This window comes from Lacerta agilis, chromosome 6 (genome assembly GCF_009819535.1).
Source record: "Lacerta agilis isolate rLacAgi1 chromosome 6, rLacAgi1.pri, whole genome shotgun sequence".
Lineage (NCBI taxonomy): Eukaryota > Metazoa > Chordata > Lepidosauria > Squamata > Lacertidae > Lacerta > Lacerta agilis.
In genome coordinates this window covers 30,372,414-30,389,773 of record NC_046317.1, presented here as the reverse complement: position 1 = coordinate 30,389,773, position 17,360 = coordinate 30,372,414, and the positions used below count along the sequence as shown (strand labels likewise).

Below are 17,360 nucleotides of genomic sequence, written 5' to 3'. Positions count from 1 at the left end.
CTTTTGGGCCAAGTCCTAAAGTTTGGGACTTTACAGGTCAAAACCTGCACTTTGAGTTGGACCTGGAAACCAATTGGAAGCCAGTGGAAATGTTCAGAATTGGCAGTATTTTCTCTCTATTGCCCACTTCAGGCAAGAGTCTCATGGCCACATTCTATGTCATTTGTAGTTTCTGAGAGCTACATTTGTTGCTTTAAAATCTCCTTGCAGAATGTGTTACTGTAATGGAGTCTGGATGTGACCAGAGCATGAATTACCATGGGTAGGTTATGCAGGAGTATACAGGTGAGAGACAGATGGTTGTTGTTTTTCTAAAATGTATCAGCATTTTTTTTACCAAAAACGTTGCTCTATTTTTTATTTTTGGAATGTAGAGAGTCTTGGGTGGCTGATTCAATATAAAAATGGATACATTGTTGATGAGTAGGCAAAGATTTAGTAGGCATTAGTTTCGACAAAAAACAACAACTAATTGTGTGTCTATTCTTACTTGAGTCAAGTCTGGTAGCAGTTACATTTTCCTTAACCTGACCAGCATTTTGTCTTGCCTTTTCAAGTATTGTGATAAAGTAGTTAGCTTACTTTTCTACTTTTTGGTAGGCAATCCATCAAAGTAGCATGTAAGTGTGTAAAGGTATGATGTGCACATTTCATCTGGAATCTTAGGTCACAAAGGCACAAATATTCCAATCCACTGTCATACCTCCCTTAGGAGTGAACAGATCTGGATCTGTTAAGAATGCTGAGACTATAAAGATATTCTGCCAGCATGTAAATGGATTAATCCACCAAAAGACTTTAGTTTTGTTTTAAATTTTGTTACAGAAAAGCCATTGAATGTTTTCATGCAGTAATCTTTATTGAATTGTAATGTATGAACACATATGGGTAGCAGTGTTTTACATTTTCAAAATTTTTAGCATTTTAAGAAATACTTAGAAGACAAGCAAGTGCTTTGCCAAAACAGGACGAGATGAGGCTTGGTTTCTGCTCAATGAAGCAATGCCACTGATTCCTGCTAATTTTAACCATGGAACATTTATTTTATAAACAGTTTCATACATATATGTCTCTCATACACTAAGTGATGTGTCACCATGCTGACTTCAGCTCTTTTCCTGTCAAGAACTGTAAGGGACACGTGAGATTAATATATGGAGACACACTAGTTGTGTGTCTAATGACACATAGATAATTCACTGCCACAGGAAACCACGAGAGCTAATTTTCATAAGGTAGTAAGAGCCTTCTGTCAGGCACAGAATGTACTTAGTACCTTCCAAGACCAAGCTTTTAATGCTTAATATGGAATAGCAGCTTTCCATTTGGCTGCATATCCCCAGGAAAGCAAAAAAACAAACCATGCAACTAGTTAACGAGGGATGTCAGAGAATTCTGAAGGAAACAGGAGCGGAAGTTGCCAATGTTTCCTTATTCATTTGATGTCTAGAGTAGAACTCAATCCAGTGAATATGATCAGTATTCCCTGTTGGTCTGCAAAAATGTACATGCACATGACTCCCTCTCCCCTGTTTGTATTGCTCTTTCTTTGCACTGAAATGAACGGTGGGGAGTAACATAACGATAACACATTTGATTGCATAAAATGCTGCCACAGTGGGTAGCGAGAACCGTGTCAGAACCTGAACTGTAGAATGGAGACGGAACAGAAGTAGTGTTGCATGCAATAAACATGGGGTTGGAACAGAAACAGATCCTTACATATCCACTAGGAACTCATGAATTTACATGCTCATAAAGCAAAACTGTAGGCTAGTCAACCAGATGAACTGTTTGGGAGCTCTATGTAAAACTGTGGCCCTTCAGATGTCAAGGAGGGGTGCTTGCTTGGACTACAAACTAGGCCTTTGAGGAAGGGCCATAGCTCTGTGGGTATGGTATCTACTTTGCATGCAGAAAATCCCAGGCTCAACCCCAGGTGGAGGATTATGGATGGGAGAGATCCCTTTTTGAAATCCCAGAAAGCCAATTACTACCGTTCAGTGTAGACAGACCAGTGGTCTGACTCAATCAATAAAAGGCAGCTTCTCTGTTCCTATTAAGTATGGAGATCCGGTGGGGATACTCTTCTCACCTTAATTTTAGAACTTTGTTTGAAGGGCTCTGTCTCTTACCTCTCATCTGCCAAACTAGAAAACTCTCTCTCAGATTTCCCTCTACCTTGAGCTGTGTTGACTTCTTGTAAAAACAGTAATACTATTTCTGTTCAACAGTATGTCTAGATATTATAAGATAAGTAAGATCTGTAGGGTGTGTGAAGATGTGGGCCAGTCCAAGAAGGCAGTGTTATATACTTACTAGAGGCTTGTTGATTTCATTGGACTTCAGCATGCCTAGTTTAACTGGATTGTCATTTACCTTTACATCCAGTAGAAGCACATTGGGAGGCTTGATCTTGATGAATTATTAATGGCACATTTTAATAAATATCCTTTAAATCAAATACTAGCTAAATAGTTCAGTTGGTAGAGAGCACAAAACTCATAATCTCAGGGTTGTGAATTCAAGTCCCATGTTGGGCAAAAGAACCCTGCATTGAAGGGGTTGGACTAGATTATCCTTGTGGCCCCTTCCAACTCTGTGATTATATGAAATGCCTCTTTTAGGAAAGCTGCAGAAGTCCATTTGGTAAGAACTCAAATTCTACTTACCATTTGGTAAGAACTCAATTTTTTGGGTGGCAGTCTAAGTTGGCTTTGAAGAGGCTTGGTTAAAACTGCATACACACTTCCAAGAAAACCAAATGTAATGGGGTAAACGTAAAGGGACCCCTGACTGTTAGGTCCAGTTGCGGACAACTCTGGGGTTGCGGCGCTCATCTCGCTTTACTGGCCGAGGGAGCCGGCATACAGCTTCCGGGTCATGTGGCCAGCATGACTAAGCCGCTTCTGGAGAACCAGAGCAGTGCACGGAAACAGCGTTTACCTTCCTGCCGGAGTGGTACCTATTTATCTACTTGCACTTTGATGTGCTTTCGAACTGCTGAGTTGGCAGGAGCAGGGACCGAGCAACGGGAGCTCACCCCGTTGTGGGGATTCAAACCGCCGACCTTCTGATCAGCAAGTCCTAGGCTCTGTGGTTTAACCCACATCCGAATCAAAAGTTAAGCTTTTAAGCCTCTATGAATAAAATGGCAGAGGTTTAAGCATGTGTTTAAATATCTCTCATTGAAATCATTAGAAGTTACAGTAAAATTATATGCATGTGTATCCAAAGGTAAGTGCTAATGAGTTTAGTGAAGCTTACTCCTAGGTAAGTGTGTATAGTATTTTAGCTATAAAAGCGGTTGAATCTGACCCTAATCAACTGATACAGAAAACAAACTGTCCCATTGGATGTATAGATAATGGGTTTATTTTAATACTCCTAATTTAGAAAAGGGAAATTTTATCTAAAATTGTACAATTATCCATGATCTAGCCCACCAAAATAGCCAGGTGGTACAATAAAAAACAGAGCTAAATCTAGGACAGTATTAGAAACACAGTGGCATTCTTAACTACAGTGCAAGGACTACTCTTCCCTGAAGGATTAAATACTTGCTACATATTCTCATGTCCTGCAGTAAAATGTAACATCACAGTTGACAAGTTATTGCTATTTTATTGGCACCACTTACTCGAAGGCAATTGGACATAATAACTCAGAATACTTTATATGTTTTTTGACATTTCTTCTGTCCCTGCTGCTGTAGATGAGACTAACCGATACTTCAGAGCTTTGGGAACTCATTTAACATTGGAAGAAAATATGTGAATGCGTTCCATTTCTGTATACCAGCTTCCAGATGCAGTTATATACAGAAAAACTGTCTAATGAATCACCTAGCTCCTGACTTGAGTCACAATATGTCATACCCAGGGCTGTGCTTTCACATGTTATGTATTTCCTTAAACACACACACTCTCTCTCCCCCCCCCCCACACCTTATTTGCTCTCTTTGTTTCTAAGGGAGGAATTCAATGTTCTATGTCAAACATTCAATCAGCACAAGCATTTCAGCTTGCCAAATGAAATGGTCCAGCTCTCTTGACAGACACCCCCTCTGAGCTAGTTGCGTAGGAGGGAAGCCCCGTTGCACAAGCAGAAGTCCTTGTGTGGACTTTGCTTTTGCTGATGGGGCTCCTTAGGTGAATCCCAACCCTTTATTTTTAAGTTCAGGATCACAGGGAATGTGATGAAACTGCAATGATACATAGCCTGTATTACAGCATCACAGAGGGGGCAAACAAAGCTAGCTCAGAGTAAGGGCAATGCACTAAGTTGCCTGAAATACTGCTGAAAGATATAGGCGCTGTTTTTGTATGTGAAGAATGCTCCCCTTTTAGGTCAGCCATTGCTAATAGATCCTTCCTCCTTTTTTCTGGAAAAAAATCCAAGAAGGAAGTTCTACAATTACTAAAATGTTCCTTCATAGTGAGTTGAGTCCTAAGGTTTAATCTTAACTTGCACTGTGTAATTTAAGACGATTACCGATTATCTGCTCAGTAGGGAAGTGGCTTTGCACCTTTTTTAAAATACTGAAATTTACACCCGTTTTCTGATTTTTTTGTTCCTGAAGTGCATTTTCCGACTACATTCTCCAGATCAGACAGTAGGAAATTATTGTGTTCACCATACTGAACATTGGACAAACTGGTTATTCTTCTCAAATTTTAACTGGAGGTGCTGGTTGTCATTATGGGCATGATGATTAGGCAAGGATTAGCTGGAAACTAAGGCTTCTACCTCAATATCCACTATTATACTGACAAGTGGAAGGTCTCCTGTCAAACAAGATGACTGGGGAGGAGGGGGGAGATGCTCCAACTTGAACCTGCAGAAAATATCATCAATCACAGACCCCGAATGCTGCACTACTAAATGTGGAACATTGCACATAAAATCACCCATGCCCATGTTTGACTACCCTGGATTTTTCAAAATGTCAGGGTGTTTTTTGTGTGTGTGTGTGTGTGTGTGTGTGTCTGTAGGAGAAAAACTGGTATGGTGAGGGAAATAAACTGGATTAGTGACAGAACAATGATGTCTTATAAACCCCCAGAAAACAACTTCAAAACAAACAGTAAGGATAGCAATATAATAAAGGTATATCTGACAAGCTATGTGACTACTCAAGAAGAGGAGAAGGGCTCATTCTGCATAATGATATTGGAAGCCTACCATTTGTATTCAGTCGTTTCTCCTTCTCAAGCTTCCTTTCATTTTCTTTACCTCTCAGAGGATTTGGGTGTATATTGTACTGTACTGAGACATTTCTTTCCCCGCAGCCTTTGAAAATGCACTGTGCAAGCTGTGCCCTAGTAACAAGCTCCGGACACCTCTTGCGAAGCCAACAAGGGAAGAAGATTGACCAGACAGAGTGTGTAATACGAATGAACGATGCGCCCACACGGGGATTTGTAAAAGATGTTGGAAACAAGACAAGTCTGCGAGTCATAGCTCACTCCAGTATGCAGAGAATTTTGCGAAATCGCCATGAACTGTTAAATATGAGCCAAGGGACTGTATTTATCTTCTGGGGTCCAGGCAGCAACATGAGGAGAGATGGAAAAGGATTAATTTATAACAATCTGCAACTGATGAATCAGATACTACCTCAGTTAAAAGTATACATGATATCCCGGCACAAGATGCTTCAAATTGATGATCTCTTCAAGCGGGAAACTGGAAAAGACAGGTAAGAAGCAACTGCATGAGAATATATTAGAGAGCCACTGCCATTGTTTTAGTAGAATGTCACGTCTGTTGATCATAAGTTCATCAATGGGATCACACTACAGAATGTGCTTGCCTTCCCTTAGCTTCCAATAACCTGTTGCATTATTTCATTTTATGCATCAAATAATAATGCTTGGCTTTTGCAGCATAAGCAACACACATGCAATCAAATAATTTATTTGCCCATCAGTTTTTAATACTAAAAACCAGTGTGTGCCAAATACTGTCAACAAACAGAATTGCAGAGTAGCACAGAAAGAACATTGATGCTGAATTTAAATCTCACTTTAGGTAATATACCTGAAACCAGATTTTTACTGGTTTTGAAAAATCAGAATTGATGGGTTTTGCTTTATGGAGCCCATGCTGCCATTCTGTGAATTATAATGGCTACTTATTGAATATAAGCATTCTTGGAACATTGCAGCTGTAAAGCTTCTTGTAAAACAAATACACATTATTCATACATTAGGTGCCTCTAAAGTGTGCCTTCTTATACTTCCATCTTTGAAAGGGCAAGTTATTATGATACTTAGCTCTTTATGAGCCTATTTATGGCATGCAAACAGATCTTCAAATCATTTTTTTAAAAAAATAGGTGTCTGATATGTTTCTCTAGATAGGGATGGAAATGATATCACCCCTCCAATAGATGCATTTATTTTTATTATTTACTCATTACATAGTAAAAACATAATGACAGCATAAGCACCACTTAATGCATTTATATATAAATTAAGAGTTCACTTTAGAAAGAAGTAAATCTATCTAATAAAGTTATCTGCACTTTCCATTTCGAAGTACCATTATCTGCAATGAATGTCTTTTGAGGCACACTGCTAAGGGAAAATATGTATTTCATATCCCAAGCTGCTATATACTTGGAAAAGTTCTTCATTTTAAAAGTGAACACACCGTCCTATCCTTTTGAAAATCCTGGACCTTCAAGTTTTGCTGTTCTGAGAAGCTTTTATGTGAATGAGGTTGTTGGCCTATCATTTAAATGTTGTTGCTCTGAATCTCTGGTATTATGTTGGATGGTTTAATTACTTTATACCTTATGCTTTAAATTGTTTTTAATATTTTTTTAAAGTGTGAATCACCTTGGGAGCGTCTGAATTTTGTAGATCACAAAGTAGGGTATGCTAGTAAGCACCGTTAAGTTAGATCTGCGGAAACAAAGAGACTACCTGGGAAAATGTGTCTAGGAGTAAGTTAGCAACAGTGAAACTCTAGACTCTCTCTCCCAACACTTATTGGATATTGCATTATATAATAGAATCACAGATTTGTAGAGTAGGTAGGGACTCCAAGGCCCATCTAGTCCACCCCCTGCAATGCAGGAATCTCAATTTGAATCGTACATGACAGATGGCCACCCAACCTCAGCTTAAAAACCTCAAAGGAAGGACAGTCAGTTCTTCTGTCAAACAGCTGTTACTGCCAGAAAGTTCTTTTTGATGTTTAGTTAGAATCTGTTTTCTTGTAACTTGAAGCCACTGGCCTCTGGAGCAGGAGAAAACAACCTTCCTCCATCTTCCATGCAACCGTCCTTTAGATATTTGAAGATGGCTATCCTATCTCCTCTCTGTCTCCACATACCCAACTCCCTCAACTTATTCCTCAAAAGGCTTGGCTTCCAGACCTTTGGGTCACCCTCTTCTGCACACGCTCCAGCTTGTCAATAGCCTCCTTAAATTGTGGTGCTCAGAACTGAACACAATTTTCAGATGTGTTCTGACCAAGGCAGGTCTATTACTTCCCATGACTATTACTTCCACTATACTTCTGTTGATGCTGCCTAGAACAGCATTAGCTTTTTTCCTGCTGCTGCTGCAGCTGCATCACACTCTTGACTTATCTTAAGCTTGTGGTCTACCTGATCCTTTTCACATTTTCTACTGGCAAACCAGGTGCCCCCCATCTTATATCTGTGCAGCTGGTTATTCCTGTCTAAGTGTTGTCCAGGAGGCAAACTTAGTTGGCATAAAGGCTCTGTTAATGTTTGACCTTCAATATTGTACCCAAAAATCCCATTTCAGAGCAAACTAGCATATTCAAAATCGGCCTAAAACATGCTGCACAGAAAGTTTTATTTCCAATCTTGGATCAGCTTCCTGACCATTAGTACCTCTGTCTTACCTGGATTGAGCCTCAGCTTTTAGTATATATCCAGTCTATCTTGTGTTCAGGCAATGGCTGCCTAAGCTCCCTTGGTTTCAGTTGAAAACGAGAGATAAAGCAGGGCAACACACTAGCGTATTAATGGCACGCAACCCCAAATGACCCCAGCTAGGGGCTTCACAGGAATTTTAAAGTGCAAGGGGTAAAACTGAGCCCCAAAGGACCTCACAGGAAAAGGGGCTAAAGCAGTACTCTTCCAGCACCATGTTCTGGAAAATTCTAACCATTTAGGACCAGTGCTCTATATTCCCATACTAGTATACTGTGAACAACTAAATGTTGAATGCTACCAAGTGGTCCAGCAGAACCAATAGGGATGCAATCCCCTTGTACAGCTCCTGGCATAAGTAAACACCAAGTCTATTTCAGTCCCCAAACCAGGCCTGAACCTAGATGTAAAAGTATCCAAAATGTGTTCCTTCAACTAAGAAAGTCTGAATTTGAGCTGGAGTTGACATACACATGACAAAAAAAACACTTAACTATACTGAAACTAGGGCTCTAGAATTACTGCCTAATAAAGAAAGGTTGAGTTAAAAGGAAATTGGGAGAAGAAAAGCTATTGTGAGTGACATACCACCCTAATTAATATAGGTTCATTTTGGAAAGGTTTTAACAAGCACCAAGTTGCCACAATGAATTGTAAATATCAGACTGCATAGGTACAATAGCTGACACCTCAGTTTCTATAATCATCTTTATAACTGTGATTGAAAAGACTGATGCATTATGCCGTTAAAAACATTTAGAAAATAACAGCCATTAAATGGGACAGCAAATGACAGGCTGAAGAACAATATACTTTTCTATTACGAAGTAACTGTACTTGAGAATAAGTTTATAATTGAATAAAAGTCCATTAAGAAAATATGATTCAGAACCAATATTACAGTAATTAGATAAAAGAAGCATAAATGAAATAACTGCAGGAAGAGCATTTCCATAGAGATTATAAATGAGATTTTGATAGAGCAGAAAGGCCTTTAATTGTAATTTAGTATGCTCCACAGAATTATCAGGACAGTGTGTTACTTCATCACATAAAAGAGTATATGATTTCCTCTAATAAGCACATGTCATGTCTTCATTTTCTTTTTTACAACATTGTAGGTGTAAAAGCAGGAGACAGTCTTTTGTAAGAACCCCTTTTTCAGTTTTCAGAAAGAAACACAAAGCAGTGTAACCTTTACTTTGCTTTTTATGCTATAAAACCAATTTTAAAACCAGTCCTTCCAGATTTACATTCTTTATCTTGTTGGACTTTTCACCCATTATTTTCCATTAAGATTTATTAATAATCATCACCTGCCCTTCCTTTTGTAAGAGCCCACAGTAGCTAATACTGCTTTTTTCTAGCTAGTGAAATTATAAATTATGCCATAAGTAACAAGCAGAATAATAAGACAGTTATTCTACTCAGATATGCTGCTGTTGTTTTCCACTCTGCTCTGCATACCCCTTTGTAAATAATTGCCATAATGTAGCATGGATAAGCCACACGCAGAAGAATATTTGAACATCACTTTTCTGAATCCAGGCCAATATACATTTAAGAAGTGTTGTTGTGGGTCATGGTTCTGGTTTTTGGTTGAATTAATCTAGATCACGTGGGTGGTATGGGACGCGGGTGGCGCTGTGGTCTAAACCACAGAGCCTAGGGCTTGCTGATCAGAAGGCCGGCGGTTCGAATCCCCACGGTGGGGTGAACTCCCGTTGCTTGGTTCCTGCTCCTGCCAACCTAGCAGTTTGAAAGCACGTCAAAGTGCAAGTAGATAAATAGGTACCGCTCTGGTGGGAAGGTAAACAGCGTTTTCGTGCACTGCTCTGGTTCGCCAAAAGCAGTTTAGTCATGATGCCCACATGACCCAGAAGCTGTCTGCAGACAAACGCTGGCTCCCTTGGCCAGTAAAGCGAGATGAGCACCGCAACCCCAGAGTCGTATGCGACTGGACTTAATGGTCAGGGGTCCCTTTACCTTTAATCTAGAACATCACCTTCACCTACAGTATGTTACCCGAACTAACAATTTTTTCTTTGAAGTGAGGGGGCAGGGTGGTGTAAATCTTTGCAAATGTGCAACGCCTACCAGTGTACATGAAGTCTATAGACCTTCACACATTTAAAGGTCTTGTTCAGATCCTTATCTATCTATTTAACACATTTTCCTTGTTGAAGAAGAGTCTACTGTTTTGACTTTCCCACCTATAGTTTAATAAGGTGTTTCTGTGTTAACTAGAAATATGTGGGGAACAGATGCATGAGGTCACCTGAGATAGCAGGTAAGAGATTCACATTCCTTTGTGTAGCACAAAATAAAGGTCCAGGTGGTTTAATTCCTGGCATCTCCAGGTAGGTGTGGAAATAACTTTTGTTGAAGCCCTGGAGAAACACTGACAGTCAGGGTAGACAATACTCTTCTAGATGGGCCCAGTGGTGTGACCAGCAGTGTTATGTAAGGCACCGGGTAGGTTTGGAGTGGCAGCAGTGTTTGCTATGTTCATGTTGATGGAGTCCTTTTTGGAGGAGTCTTGGCTCTGAAAGTGATAAGAAGATACAATCCAGTTTGTTTGTTTGTTTGGTTGGTTGGTTGGTTGGTTGCATGCTATAGGGAATTTGTCAAAACAGGTTTAGGCTTGTCAGTATCAGGGGTTAAACAAATAGTCAACAGATGACAAATGAAACCTTGCTTTTCAGTAATGGAGGTATGTTGGCCCAATCGTACATACATCATTCTAGAGGAATATCTACAATGTCTATAACTTAACCCATTATATAGTGATGCTAAGCTGGAAAATAGTTATTCTCAGCTGTCTTTGTTGACTAAAAACACTTGTTTAACAGTAGTTCTTTAGCTCTTCTGCTTAATAATAATAATAATAATAAAGAATAGCTCATTGATACCCACCTTTTCAAGTAAGTGCTGCTTCTAACTAGCTTAAAAGGTTGATGAAGAGTTGTTTTCTTATGGAGCACTTCCCTTAGCTTTCTTCCTGGTCAGTTTTCCATATGCAGGATTTTATGATGAAAATCACTGCATGCTCCATTTCAGGAGCAGGGAATATAAATGATGCCTGTGAGACAGACAGACTACTAACCTAGGCCTACTTCTGTCTGAGGAAGCAAGCCTCTATGTCTGGGATATACCAAGTTAGATTGCAGATAGGGACTAACATGATTGCTCTTTCTCCCCCCCCCCGCCTGCACTCCAAGGTAGTACATCTGAGTCACAAGCTTAGCACTTCAATGATAACTAGATCCAAGACAACTCAGGAGTCCAAGGAGTTGCATCCCTATCGTGTTCTCACATGGATACAAAGAGTTCCAGATATAATACTGATTTCTTACTCATTCTTACATTTGAAGTAGTACTAATCATTTACATTGGTCCTTGGACTCTTTTCAGTAAGAAAATTTGGCACATGTGACTACCCCTTGAGAACTTCAATCACTAGTTTAAAATCCTCACAGTTTGTAGATGCTCTGTAAGCTAGGAAATTAGTCATTCAATTAATATGCTATTAGTTCTGGGAAGAATCTTATGACTAAGTGTATCCTTTTTGAGAGAAAGTGTGAAAGCTTGATCTTGATAGGTTATTACAGCACGCCTGATTCAGTATTCTGAAAGCAAAGGCACTAAGATTTCCTGGTGAGAACTGCAGGATATTTGGTAGCCGTGAAAACAAAACCCTAACATCGTGGATTAAGTATGCTCAGAATGCTTAAACGTTTTGGGCTAAAATTTGGTTTTACCATCACAGTCTTAAACACATACACTTGAGAGTTGATGGGAATAACAAATTAGGGAGTATCTGCACTTATCACAGGGGAGGAGAAACCATCAAATACAACAAAGATTTGCATTTGTCATACGCAAGGTTGCTCTTTTCCACCATTTTTGCTTTGATAAGGTTTATGTGGAACTGGTTGTCAAACATATTGCAATCACAGTTCAAGAGCCAAGAAAATGTTTGCTGCTCATAAGGTGACTAGGGAGTCTGACACAGGTGGGACACTTTCTCAAGACCCTGTTACAAATGGAGTTCATCATGGAAGATGCTTTCCTAATATCCTGAGCCATAAGATCAGTACAGCTCAAAGTGTAGTATGTATCCATATTGCTACAATGACATCCTGTGCTAGTCAAGTAGAGTAGGGCTCCTTATCTTTTCTAGTACAATTTGCTGCTGTCAATTTTAAGTATCAGTTGCAACATTGTCCACATAGTTGCTTCATTAGTAGCATCTTAGCATGGTGAATAACATCATTGCACAGTAGCAGAATTGTTTATTATGTTACTTTAGCATAATGCCTCAAGTTACCTTGAAACATCGCTGCTGTGCAAGGGGATTATGTTGCAGGATCCATATATTGCACCCTGATTTGAAATGTGTATGTGCATCCAGTAATTATTAGATTAACTAGATGAAGTTATGATGATTTTTTTCCTTCCTTTTAATCAGCAGGCATAATGCAAATACAGGGTTTTAAGGTGACTATTATTCAACAAAATGCTAAGGTAAATAATACTTCTGTTTGCAGTATTAACATGAAAAATGCAATTACCAAATACAGTTGTTCACAACCAGGACTTAAGTTTATTGCATGGTGGGGGAGTATACATAAAGAATGTTGGCTGCCCAATGTTTATAACTTTTTAATATATAACTTTAAAAACCTGCTGTATTGGCGATATCTGTCACAAGTGTTATTTGTCAACCTAGGAACTTTATTGTTTTTGCTTTCAGGAAGAAGTCAAACACTTGGTTGAGCACTGGGTGGTTTACAATGAGCATCGCATTAGAACTATGTGACAGGATAGATGTCTATGGCATGGTGTCACCAGATTTCTGCAGGTAAATTTTAATTTGGATTTATGATTAGCTTGCAAAATTCAGTGTTGTGGATAAATATATGAATCTATTTTATACTATCCATACAACGTGTATGGTTTTCCTGAGGCCGTTAATTAGCAGTCCCATGATTGGGTTCTGAAAACAACAAATAGCATTTAATTACACAGCATAAAATATTAAGTTTTTGTTTGTACTGTGAGAGAGAATTAATCCACATCTTGTTAGTTTCTTTTAGGCTCTGAATATTTATCAGCTAAAAGTAATGCTGTAACTGGCATGAAATTAATCTTGGGGTGGGGGGGGAGAGGAGGAAAGCACTGGGAAATATTAATTTAAAAGATTTTGCAAACAATTTTTTCTTAGTGAAGAGAGTGTGTGTGTATGCACACACGTTTACAAAAAGTGGGGTGTCAGTTGTGTATGACCTCTTCACTTGGATTGCTGTGCCCTTTAGATACTTCATGTGTCCAGGGAACAATTCAGGGGTCGGGAAGACTGATTCATGCAGAGAGCAATTTTGAGAAATCTACCTCACACAATTTCCATCCTTAAACCTCTGTGAGTGGAAGAGGTGTGGCTTCTGTCTCATATCTGCCAAATGCAGGAAGGAATTTGGTGTGAGCTGAGCCGTAGCAAATCTTGCTGTATAATCAACATTCAGGATGCTCTGTTGGGTAGGAATTATGTTAAAATAAAAGTTAAAAGATTTCATTTACTTCTATTCCCTGTCACCCCAAAGGCGACATTATCATTGTCATTCTCCACTGACTTAACCTTGATTGCCAGGGACAGATTAAATAAATGTATCTTAAGGTGCTTCTCAAAGTTTTGGTAATACTCAGCTTTGGAACTGTCTTCTAGAGGCCTGAGTCACTGAGAATGCCTCTCTATCTATCTGACCTCTTAAATGAAAAGCTGTCGGGTTGGGAGAGGCCAAGACAAATAAAATCCTAAATCTTTTATTAGTATGCTTGTCTGTACTGTAAATGTATACTTGTGTGTTAATCCTAAAGATTCAGGGTTTATTTTCTCCACTAAGGCAACATGATTGCTTCCTCCCAGAAAGTAGTGCATAACATTGTGCAAGTTCTGACAGCTGAATGGAAGAGACACTTGAGTTGCCTTTTCTTCTCCCCATCACTGCTGCTGTAAACATTACTATATTTCTGCGCGCTACTGATGGAAGATCCGGCTATAGCATGATGCCATTTTAGGGAACTAGAGTGCCTTTTACAAACAGCCCCTTATAAACGTCTCCCAGCTGTGATATTAATAAGCATGTTAACTCTGACAATGCACTGATTAATGTCCAGTATCACAGAGTAGTAAAACAGCATCTGCTATAATATATTAATAAATGAGGATGACTATCAACTTCCTCATATAAATTGCTCATGCATTTCATTTGCTAGCATGAAAATTTAATTGCAAAGTGTGGGAGTTAGCACATCATTCTTAATCTGGGTTATTCACACTGGAGAGAAAAAATCATTAAAAGTTCTCCAAACTCATTTGAAGGTGTTTGGGACTGGAGTAATAATCATCTGGCCCAAGAGACATGAGAGATCCCAGTCTACATAATGCTCTGTATTTTCAGATGGATGAGGGTGGATCCGTGGTACAGACGAGATCTCCCAGTAGGGCCATGTCCACTAACTAGTGCTGTAGAAGCATAAAATAGTGAAAGTTGTTTCTGTTTATCTAGATCACTTACTTATGCCTTTGTTGTAGGATATCCACATGCTACTTCCATCATCCCACATGGAATTTCTTAGTTGAGCTAGAAATTACAAGAAGCACAAAATTCACTCAGTGGTTTTTTCCTTATAACGTGCAGTATAACACAATACGTGATGTGACCTCATTGCTCTGTTCCCACCAGTGCAGTGATCCAAATGCCAGGATAGAGAGGACAAAGAAGTGGTGTTTTTGTATTTCTTAAAACCCACTTCTGCCCTTCCTTATAGGATCTGGTTGCAGATTACCGGATGGGTGACAGCAATTCCAGTAGCCCTCTTGAATAGGTTATTAGTAATAGCAGAGTTGGCAGGGCAAATAGTGCCATTCATGTGACACAGCACTGCACATCATCTTGCTAGAAATGAATTGCACACACACATACACACCACACTTAGAAAACTATAAAAGAAAATACAAACAAACAAAGAAAATATACACAATAACATAAAGACATAGGTCCTCGAATTACAGTTCAAGCCTTCTGGATCAGAACATCTATATCCACATTTAGGGCATCAAACTAGGGCATTATTATTTTACCTTTTAATATACTGAATTTTTTGTTGTGTAAACTAAAATGAAAATCTTACGTTAATTTAATCCAGAATCTCACAACCTATTTTTGCCATGTTAATGCATATATGCTGATTTTCACTGCCAAGTATGGCTTTTGTAGATAAAGTTCTAGTCATACATTTTTCCAGTGGAGTTGTGTAAGTTATTAAAAATTGCTTTTCTGACTATATGAGCATTTTATATTTGTATAAAACTAATGCCACTGTTGTGTAATGGAAAGCTAGACAGAATAAATTAAAAACACTAATCTAAATGGAAAGCAGCAATGTTAAGAATATACATGATACTGAGAGTGGCCGAGTAACAAAACGAGGAACTGCTTTGCACAGTTAAAGTGTTATGTAATAACAGATCAAAGCAGTATAGCTTTATAAATATTGCCTTTTGTGTCTATTTTGCACATGCTGTTAACTGAATTCCTTTTTTATGTGTTCAGTACTGCTGCATGTTACGGTGCAAAAAAGAGTCCAACTGTAGATATTTTTAACTGCTACACTCCCACTTGCCTTGAAACCTACAATAGATGGCAATGCACAGGAACACAAAGAGGAGCCCTGCAAGATCAGGCCAGCAGCTCATATAGTCCAGCTACATAGATGCCTATGGGAAGCTCAAAAGCACAACCTGAGCACCACAACATCCTCCTAAACTTATGCTGCTCTGCAACTGGCCTACTGCCTCCCACAGTTATTAGCTGTTACCCGCTCCAAATCCGGGGCATGTGTAACTGGCTAATATATTTTAAGTTTTTTCTCCTTGTGGCATGTCCCAGCAAGGGATGTGGTGCCTCTGAGAACCCAGCATGCATCTGTGTAGAAGCTGACATGCAACTCTGGCCTCCAGGAAGCAACTACCATGACCAAGATGGCTGAAAAATGTAGTGCCCTGATTACAGAAAAAGCTTCCAGGAGGCGGAGTCATGTAACATTTTCAGTGGTGGAGCACACAATTTGCATGCATAAGGCCCCAGATTCAATTCTCACCATTTCCAGGCAGATCTGAGAAAGGCTCCTGTTAAAAAACTAGGAGCCCCACTGCCAGTCAATAGCAAACTAAATGAGCGTATGATCTGACTCTATAGAAGGCTTCTTCCTATGTTCTCTGTGCAAATGTATTCCTGTGGGTGGTTGGCATGCACCACACAGAGAACATTCCAAATACATGGACCAGTCCTGACAGAATCCTGAAAAAAATATGCATCCTTCCCACTGCCTAGCATGCAACAGCCACAAGATGCATCTGTGGTACCCAAATGGTGAATCGAAGGATCTTTTCTCACTTGGAAAAAAGACACAAAACAGAAGTTTAAGACATTACCAGTCCTCAGTTTCTTATTGCAGAATCAGTCATTTCCCTAGCTTCTCAAAACAAACCAATAAAACACTTGCAAAATTTCCACAAACATGCAGTCCTTCCAATCTGGACACACATCCACAAACAATGGCCCACAACTTTCTACAAAGCTTCACATCTGGGTTTAACACCCTCCCTTATTTTAATAATTGCAAGGTGTTTAGTAACTCATCCTGATTTAGAGGATTTTTGTAAGGAAGGAGGTGTGGAAAGTCACATTTTCCCCAATAGAACAGAACTGTTGTAATGCAGTACTTTTGCTCAGGTAAAGTGTCACCTTTTTATTGCCAGATTTATCATCCAATACATAATTTGTATGCTTGTAGCAAAAATTACAAATAGCACCTCCAGTATTGCATTGACAACATAGCTTAAAACATAACACCCCAAATGCTGAAGTCTAACTTCCCAAAGATTCTGTGCACTTGTATGTTAAAAAGACGACTAATTCAATTTTAGGAAGCGTTGTAAAGGGAAAGCAGGCCAGAATCATTTTATGCTGCCAGACTGGTTTTTGTTTTGTCTTGTCTTGTTTTCGTTTGCTTAAATTGGACACAACTAAAGTTACAGACCTGAAAACACAGAGAGAAAAGCAAACAAGTACAGGTCACTCACTATTTCTTCTTTGCTGAAATGGTGCTGCAATTAAATGCAGGCAATTTTCTTCCAAGAACCTACAGCTGACACAGAGAGGAAATGCATTTGAACCAATTCATGGCTAAAATTATTTGGGCAGATCTTCTAAATGCTGTGCCCTAAATTAGACACACCCTGCAGAATAGCATGGGATGGGGGTGATGTTTCTTTTTCTTTCCTAGGACAGTAGTTAGATGCTTTAATGTTCACATACAAAAATATTAAAAATGACTACCGCTAAATTAAATTTTCTTTGTAAACAACTTCCATTCCCAT

General features: G+C 39.2%; 1 protein-coding gene and 1 long non-coding RNA gene across 2 annotated transcripts in view; one reads left to right on the top strand and one right to left on the bottom strand.

Moving 5' to 3' along the window:
- The window catches only part of ST6GALNAC5 (ST6 N-acetylgalactosaminide alpha-2,6-sialyltransferase 5), a 72,071-nt gene that overhangs the window by 52,107 nt on the left and 2,604 nt on the right, over positions 1-17,360 (top strand). Inside the window, exons 2-3 of the mRNA XM_033151788.1 lie at positions 5,292-5,701; positions 12,672-12,779. Coding sequence (XP_033007679.1) covers positions 5,292-5,701; positions 12,672-12,779 — 518 coding nt within the window. The remainder of the gene's footprint in view (positions 1-5,291; positions 5,702-12,671; positions 12,780-17,360) is intronic.
- Positions 9,910-17,134, bottom strand: LOC117048227. The gene is made up of 4 exons (XR_004426817.1): positions 17,064-17,134; positions 14,494-14,559; positions 13,310-13,446; positions 9,910-10,460 (listed from the first exon to the last, which is right to left on the bottom strand). It is a non-coding gene; the product is annotated as an uncharacterized LOC117048227 (long non-coding RNA).